The following is a 9,123-nucleotide window of genomic DNA, read 5'->3' on the forward strand; positions in this document are numbered from 1 at the left end:
TATGATACACCCACTCCATACTGTGCTCTCTGGCCCAGCTGTCTATCAGGCCACTTTTAGAATGAGTCTGTTGTCTGACTCATTTCTTTCTGGGATGCCATGTTGCCATAGAACTTGCTTTTCAAGGCCCAAGATGATGCCCCTGGCAGTGGTGTGAGGCACAGGGTACAATCTCCAGCCATCCAGTGTTTGTTTGCACCATTGTAAGAACTCAGCACTTACCTTGGTGGGTTTGCAGGAGTGTGACACAATCAATCTGCCAGACCTCCCCATATTTATATTTCAACCATTATTCCCCCATACCAAAGGGACTTTTCTTGCTTGGCCTGCAGCATGTTTCACAGTTGTGGATAACCTGGGAGACTGTTCATGGTTAATTCCATCCCTTGATCACAAGACCATCTGTGTGTTGAATCTCTTCACTGATGATCTGAGTTGTCATGAGCCCACTGAGCCAGAAGAAAATCACGCTTATGTTGCCAGTCCAGATACACCTACAGTCCAACACTTTAATCTTGGCAGCTTAATCTACCTGTCTGTTGTTGTGGTGTTTTTCAGTAGCCTGACTCTTGGGTATGCCAAGACATAGGTGTACGTTTAGATGACGTACAGCCAGCTTCTCTAGCTGGGTAGTGATGTCTTGCCAGAACTCAGTAACCCAGGTGGGTTTATCTCTGTGCTGGCAATTTTTTCATCAGTCTAGCCACCCCCACTCATGCTCCCATTCATGAGTCAGTGTACAGGTAGAGCACTGGCCATTTCTCTCATTCAGTGATATCTGAACTTAGCTGGACAGCTTTCAGCACTGCAATCTGACTTGATCCAGTTTGTCCCTCAATAACTTCTGTGACTTGCCATGTAGGATTCCATCCACATACCCATTGGAATCTGATGATATTCATCTTTCCATTTTACTCCTAAAAACTGAATTTCCTTGCCTTGGCCTAGCTTTGCTTTATGACAGAACTGGCCATCAGGAGGATTTGGATTATTTCCTTTTTCTCAAAAACTTCCTTTACAAAATGATGTCATCAATGAATTGCAGCTATTTTGGAGCCTCACCCTTTTCCAATTCAGTCTGGATGAGTGCATGGCAAATAGTGGGATCTTGGACTCCGGTTTATGCTGAAGTTCCAGCATGTCCTTCACAGCAGCACTCAGTGGTGGTGTTGCTTCATTCAGGCCATGATACTCCACTGTCACTCTCCCCTCTCCATTGGGCTCTCCATTGGAGTCCGGTTGGTGCGGGGTTGTTGATGATGCACTGTTGTGGTAGTGATTGGTGCCTGTTGTTCTTTCACCTTCATCAGTCCCACAGCAGAAGGGTCCTTTGAGAGACCAGGCAAGGTGTTCAGTTGTCTAATTTCCTCTGCCTCCACAACACTTACCCCAAAAGCCCAACAATGCCCTTTTGAGTTCTTGAAATACCCTCTCCTGAGTTAATCTATGCCAAGAGTCCATGAGGTTTCTGGGCCAATGAGAATGGGGTGATTTTGCCATTCATTCCCAGTCAGGCTCACCTCAGCTTCCAGTACTGTCAGCTGTTGGGATCCCCCTGTCACCCCAGAAACAGAGATAGATTCTGCCCTGCGGATCTTGATGACATCAGGGTACACTGTGTGCCAGTGTCAACTAAAGCCTTGGACTCTTGTAGGTCTGATGTGCCAGGCCATGAGATCCACACAGTCCAATAGATCTGAATCTCCCTTTCTTCCACATGGCTGGAGACAGGGCCCCTGTAGTTCTGGTCATGGTAGTCATTGCTCAGCTCTTGTAAACATGAACTGGAGATCTCTTCAAGAGGATCAGAAATAACATTCAGCCCATCCATTCAGTCTGAAGACTTGCCCACTGGAAACTGGATTATCCTTGAAGAATTTCCTTTGGTGGTTGTTCTTCCTCTCAATTCATGTACCCCTGCTGTTAGGGCAGAGGTGGGTTTTCCATCCCACTTTCTCATGTCCTCTCTGTGGTCATGTAGGTGAAACTGCAGGTTACCTCGTGGTGTGTACTTCTCTCTCCAGCAGAGGGGTGCATGCTCCCAATAGCAGAGACTCTGTGATGCAGCTCACCTTCCCCGCCCACTCTGTCTGGGCCCCGACTAGCTCTGGGCAAGCCCACGTCAAGAGTGGCCTCTGCCCAGGATTCCGTAGGAAACCCGAGGTAGAGGTGTAGCTCCACGCTACCACTTGGGCAATCGGTCCAGAGAGAATGAAGAGAGTGGGGGAGACCTTTCGTGGTTCCGGAGGAAGGGATTTATTGGAGGAGGAACAGGGAGGAGGTCAGGAGTCAGGAAGGAGAAAGCGCAAAAGGCACAGAACTCACCTGTGCATCGACTTAAATACAGGGGAGGTTCTGGGGGAGGGTACAAAGAATTGGCCAATTGTGGTAACTTGGGGGAGGTACACAAGGCAAGGAAAATCACATAGTGAACCAATGAGGGAATACAGAGGCAGGAACATGGTTACATCAAATCATACATAGCAGAGGGGATAACTGGCATAGAAGTTTCTGGAAGTAAAGGAGGGGCTTATGAGGATTGATAGGGCTCTGGGTGGAGACTGGGGAGACGGGCAGGGAACAATTTAGAACACAGGGTGGGTTTTAGGGTTGACCGACAGGGGATGGGCGGGAAGGGAACAAACCATTTTACACTGAACTCGGGGGAGTAAACAGGGAATAAACCACTTAAAAGAAACCAAACTAAACATCACACCACAACAACTCTGGTCCATACTGGATGTTTTCTTTCCAGCTTGTTTGATTCTTTCAAGTCTGTCTGCAGTCTTGTTCAGTCTTTTCAGAGCCAAGGCGTAGGTTGGTAGGGGGGAAAAAGAATTTCATATTGCTGAAGTTGGGAAATCACCTGAAGCAGTGTTTCTTCTTCTTTCATTGACATCAATGCCAAAGGGTTGGTGTACAATGACTCCATAGAAACTTCTGCCCCATGGATTGTGTCCATTGGACCTGATCTGGATCTACAGGGTACTGTTTGTTATCTGAATCCCTATAGATTACCTCCAGCACAGCTAATTCTTTCCGATCCTTGATGCCTTTCTCCGTGGCTTTCCACTTGTCTTGGTGCACTATTAGGTCATCCATGAGAGAATACCATTCCCTCGTGCTTGACAGATGTTGCCTCCAGAGGCTGAGAGTTTGTCTTCTTTCCAACCCCCTTGCCTATGCCTACATCCTGGAACAGGGATCCCAATTGCCTGGCTTCACTACCATCTAGTTTCATATTGCATGTTGTGATATCCCAGCATCAGAACAGGCAGGTCACAAAGGGCTCTCCTGACTGGTGGCTGAAATGCTTTTGCATATCTTGCAGCTCACCTGTGGGTACGGATCAGGTGATCCTCTCTGGCTCTGCCTCTTCCTCCTGTTGTGGGTGCCCTGTTCCTCTTCATCCCTCACTAAGTCAAATACATTTGTCTTGAATTTCTTTATAGGGGCATCTTCTTCTGGCACGAGTTTTTCATCTGTTTCAGTTGCAGTTTGAGTGGCCACAGTGCCTGCAGGTCTGTTTTCCTTCTCCTCCCCCTGAGAGTGCTGTCTAGTACAGAGCTCTGTTCAATAAATCATAGTCTGAGCCTAGCACATTGTAATAAATTGCTCCTCTCTGGAATTGCCACAGTATTCTCCTTGCAAATGTTCTGCCACTTTATCCGGGTTCCATAGTTGTTCAGGGATGAACTCCAGAGTCATTGGAGCAGATAATTTCTCCAGCAACTTGGCCTTTTTCTCCCACATTCCATGCCACTCATGGCTATCCACCACCAGGGCAGATCTCTGTGTTAAAATCTCTTTTATTTAATTCTTACCATGGTGTGGACTTCATTGAGGACACCTGGCAAACTTAGCAACAGCAACATACTTCCCTTTACACCTAAAGGGAATTCAAAATTCCCCAAAGCTGTTGTAACAGGCCTGATGAAGGAAAAGGGGGTAAAAAGCTGGGGGAAATCATCCTTCCCTACTCCCCTGACAGACGGGGTACAATTTTTACTGGACCACCAAATATTGCACCTGAGGCAAAGGTAGGAGAGCAACGCTGAATACAACCCCCAAATGACCATCATTACATGTTATCATGTGATAAACTGATATCACACAGGACATCTACATAGTAATCCTGGTCCTTCTCCCTGCTCTGAAAAAGAGCACTGCAAGGAACAAACACGGGAATGTATACAGGGTTAAGTACCATAAGCACATGAACAGATCAAGCATTATTGCTGCCAGTGGCTCTGTACCTAACACAACAAAGGCTAAGATTAATTTTGTTTCCAGCCTGCTCTGGGCAGATCTGTTGTTATCATGACCTTTGTGTCCCACTCGGGCACTAAATTAGGCTGTTGTGGTTTAGGAATTGTATTCTCGAATTTAATGTTCCTACTGAAACACTCCAAACTCCCCTTAGGTGGGATGGAGGGGAGAATTGGAGGTACAAAACGTGAAGATCGTGGGTTGTGATAAGAACAATTTACTGGAAATAGCAATGACAGAACAAAACAAACAGTAACAGCAACAATATTAATAACAAAAGAGTAGAAAAGAGTGATTCACATGCCAAATGCAACCGAGCCACATTACCTGGACTGCTCTCTCTGGCTACTGCAAAAACTATCCCTGTCTGGAACTAGGATAGTAGGTATGTATATAATGTATACTTATGCCCCTAGAGGAGTACACTTATCTCTAGATTGACAGCATGTTCCATTTACCAAAAGACAGGGGCTTGTTAGACTGTGCTACAGCTTCTATGTCCTTTTCACAGAAGGCGAGATGCAGAGATAAGGACTGATGATAGGGTGGTGTGTGCAGTCTTATGCTGCTGTGAATTCAGGATGTAATTCAAGGCACAGACAAGGACTTGGACTTCAGGAAGATGTGCTGGAGAAGTCCCCTTGACAGATTGAATATGCTGCCTTTTAGACCCCTGGGAATTAAAAATACACTTGAAGAAAATTAAAATTGTTCAAAACTGAAACTAAGAAGTCCAATTTAATGGAATTTTATTTTTTGTAATGACAAAACAACACAAAATATTCCTAAACACAAGCAATTTGGGGATAAAGGGTGGCAATAACTGTTTGATAAAAGAAGACTAAAATATGTTTTACGCAGCAGGAGTAAGAAAACAGGTTTAGAGTGCTAGGCATTACATAAATGTTTAATTATGTTGAACAAAATATTTATTCAGTGATCTCAACAGTGCACTGCTAAGTTTGAGGAGTTATTCTTGAATGCTTACCAAAGTCTGTTATTAAAATAATGTTTGTTTATCTGAGAGACTTAAAGAAACAGAGATATGAGAATTTTTATCCAAACTGCGATGAAAACCAGTTATAGTTCTTTAAGTACAAGGGTTTAGGAAACAAGAAGATATGCAAAAGTGACTATCAGTGATTATAGCTGGAACTGAGAAATGGGGCCTGGGTGACTGTACTGTATTCCTCTGGTCCCTCTTGTTTTGTGCGGTTGTAGACACTGAGATTACTGTTCATAAAACTCTGTCAGCATTTAATCAAGGCCCAACAATTAGCCTGGTTTTAGGTTCTGCTGCAAATTTAGCATTAGTTTCAATTTTAAACCAATAAAACTGTATCTGCCTCTGCTGACTGGAATTTATTAGAAATACTTCATGTGCTTTTATATTTTTTTGGACCTCATACTTCATATAAGAGGACTTCTACCTCAGAGCAGTGCATCTATAAGGAGCAGAGTACTTGTGAAGATTTGGGACCCTGTCTGATCTCATTTATATTGATGTAAATAAGGAATTAAATTTTTGGATTGGCACTTGGAGGAGTTAGATGAAAATTCCTGGGCTAGTTCTTTCTGCATAAGGCTATCTGTTGTCATACCAACAAAGTAAGATTCATTTTGATGATTCAATAACTTAGCACTGTCATCTCTTCTGATTTGCAGATGGGCTTCTTCCGCCGGAGGTACAAAGAAATTATTGAGGCTGAAAAGAGCAGAAAGGAGAATGAAGATAGCTGGAACTGGGTCCAGAAGAACCAGTAAACTGCCCATGAAAACAAAACTGCCCAGTCATGTGACATGCACTCGTTAGTCTATAGGTCCTGCTTCGTATCTTCCATATGTGGAAGAAGGAATCTTCTCCAGATTTTTTGGAGACCCCATTGATGCTGTGTCTTTATTACTCCAAAAAGCTAGGGAACATATCCTGAGGCAACCACTGCAGCCATGTCAGGTGACTGGAGCGATTCACACTTCATTTAAGAGTTGAACTTTGAACTTTGGTAACCAAGCTGCAGTGCAAAAGCAATATTTATGAATCCAACTATGTAGTATGCCCTCAGGGGAAGACTTTTACCTAAGAATATTTTTTATAAATACAAGCTTTTTATATTGAGTATGTCTTTATATTTGTATCAATGTTTTATAATTTCTATTGAATAGCTATATAGTTCACTCAAGCACTGATATCTGGCTAAATCTTTGGAAATATATATATATATATAAATTCTATTGTACTTTTAAACATCAATGCAAGAGAGAAAAGAGAGATTTGCAGATAAAAGTAGCTGAAATCCTGATATGCTTAATTCACAATGCTTGGTAATATCATATATAGATCATTTAATAGAAATAACCCAAAATCTTTTTACTGTCTCTTTCTTTAAGTTAAATTTGGTGTTTGATTTATAAGCTACAGAACCTAAAGTAAAGTAAAGTATTCACAGTAAAGTATTTCACAGTAAAGACTGTATCTTGACTCTGTCCTTTACTAGCCTAGATAGGAGAGGATAAAAACACTTCTTCAGTGACATGTAGCAAGATGTAGCTTGCTTTGGCTCACTGAAGAAGGCAGCACAGAATGTTCTCTTTGGGAAGTTTTCTTTTGCAGTCTCTAGGACTGTACACTTGTTATACCAGAAGGATATATTTGGGCCAACCACTATGGCATTGACAAATTCCTTTCAGTAATAATAATAATAAAGTAATTAAGTCATATTAATATTAAGATGGATAGTTTTAAAGCTACTGTTAAGGATTGTGATCTGTTGCTATCAAAGCAAGTAATAAATTGCTACATGCTGTGAGCATTGTGTCTACCATGTGAGTTACATACTTGAGTCATGAGTTTGTTTGTATGATAATTTTAAGAGAGATAAGTAGATGCAAGGATTAAAATGTTTGGATATTTGAGTCTTGAGATTGCCTATCTGGGTGTTCCAAGTACTGAATGTATTTCCTCAAGAATTTAGAAGAAGTTTAGTAAAGGCACAGATGTTATTGGATCTCAGCTTGCCACTTTTATTGCTGGTAATTCTTTAACAAATTGTTGAATTAGAAGAAATCCAATTGTAATTAATTCAAAAAAGTTTCTTCAAAAAACTCTTGGATTTCTGAATAGAAGTAGTGGAACTTTGTAAGACTTGGGTTTAGATACTACTTGTATTTTGCACTTTGTGTAAATAAGGAGTAAATGTCATGTTGGTATAAAATCCATATAAAGGAAAGAAGGGCCAAGCTCTGTGGTAGAAAGTGAAACCAGGATTGAAAGGTTGCAGGATGTCTTCTTCCTTAAGGGTGTGGTAAAAGAACAGCTGGAAGTTTGGAAACTTGAATGCAGAGAACATGCAAGAAATCTGCTTGAGAACAGGTCTTGCTCTTCCTTGCCATATTCATGATAGCTTCAAATTATAAAAATGGACCACATTCATATTCCTGTTTGCTTTTTTCCACCACCATCATCAAGTGCCTGCTATAACTACAGTATTGATATTTATTAACTATTAGCTATCTGCATGCATTAGGGAGAAAATAGTTTTAAAGTGAATTAAGTGTGTTGATTCAGCGTCTGACAAGAAAAACTCACAAGTTGCTTGGGTTATCTGAGAGAGAAATTTTGCCTGATGTAAACCCCAAGCCTGTAGACCACTTAAGCAATCTTTTCATTTCAAAGTGGTGAAGACTTCTTCAATGCCAAGCATAATAGTGAAAACAGCCCTTTCTATGCCTAAATACATGAATGATAATGACCTCACATACCAAGTCAGTGATGTGCAGGTAGCCCAGCTTGCTGAAAGCAATGGATATGAAAATTTTTTCTTTGACAATATTTAGTATCAATTTTCTTGAATGTCTTCTGTTTCTGGGCACATTTTGGAGTCTTGCACAAGTTTGAAGCATAGTATCCATTTGACATGGAAATATATAATATTGCTTTCACTAAAGAATTAAGGGAGTCATGGAACTAATTTCTATCCTTTGTCCAAGTCTACCCACTTGCTAGGGTTTCTTGGATATAAATGATAGTAGAATTTCGTTCATTGAATGTGCATTGATTGAACTGGCACGAAGACTAAGTGGTTTTGGAGCTTGGTTTGCACGCACAGTCGAGTACCTGCACCATCGTCCCTTCTTCTTCTCAGAATGTCACTGCTTACATATTGTAAAATTGTGTATTTCTTTCTGTGAACTTGTGGTTGGAAGAATGTGTTCACTTTTACTAATGTCACCTGTATTTAGAAGCTTGTGTTCACCTGTATTCTGATTCACTTGCACTGTTTTGGAAATGTCAGGTTTACAAAAAATACAACTTTTTTGAATAAAAAATGACTGCAAAATTATCCTAATAATATCATTTTGTCAGTTATTGTCCTTGTCTAGCTCAAGTGCTTTTCCATTAAGTGGGTGAGACATTTTCTCCTGTATGTTTGAATTAAATACTACATGTATGTGTTTATCTGTGTGTGGATAATGGACATCTTTTATTGTAATTCTATGACTTATAACATCAAACTGTTTGGAGACAAAGAGTACAGCTGATTTGACTACAGTATTTTAAAACCATGGAAATAAAATAAAGGTAGTAAGAATTGCTTATATTTCATCAATCTTGTTTTATCAACATAAAATCAAACCCATTGATTGTGATACTGAGCCGTGATAAGATTGTCAACCTGTGTAACTTGAGTTCTGTTTCAATCTATGAATTTGGACAAAACCTGAATTTTTTCAGCTTCCTGTGCTTTTCCTGCAAGGATTTATAGTCCATAGTGGCTGGAATATAGTAGCTAAATAATATATTTGAAATTACGTCTTCAACTCTATATATCCCCATGCTTACTGGTCACCTGTATA

General features: G+C 40.9%; 1 protein-coding gene across 1 annotated transcript in view; it reads left to right on the forward strand.

Annotated features, from left to right (window-relative positions):
* The window catches only part of ITGA9 (integrin subunit alpha 9), a 215,252-nt gene extending 206,385 nt beyond the window's left edge, over positions 1–8,867 (forward strand). The window contains exon 28 of the mRNA XM_014877065.2: positions 5,935–8,867. Within this exon, the coding sequence (XP_014732551.2) occupies positions 5,935–6,033 (99 nt within the window). The 3' untranslated portion in view covers positions 6,034–8,867. The remainder of the gene's footprint in view (positions 1–5,934) is intronic.
* The last annotated feature ends 256 nt before the right edge of the window (positions 8,868–9,123 follow it).

This window comes from Sturnus vulgaris, chromosome 1, assembly GCF_052056855.1.
Source record: "Sturnus vulgaris isolate bStuVul1 chromosome 1, bStuVul1.hap1, whole genome shotgun sequence".
NCBI classification, from domain to species: domain Eukaryota; kingdom Metazoa; phylum Chordata; class Aves; order Passeriformes; family Sturnidae; genus Sturnus; species Sturnus vulgaris.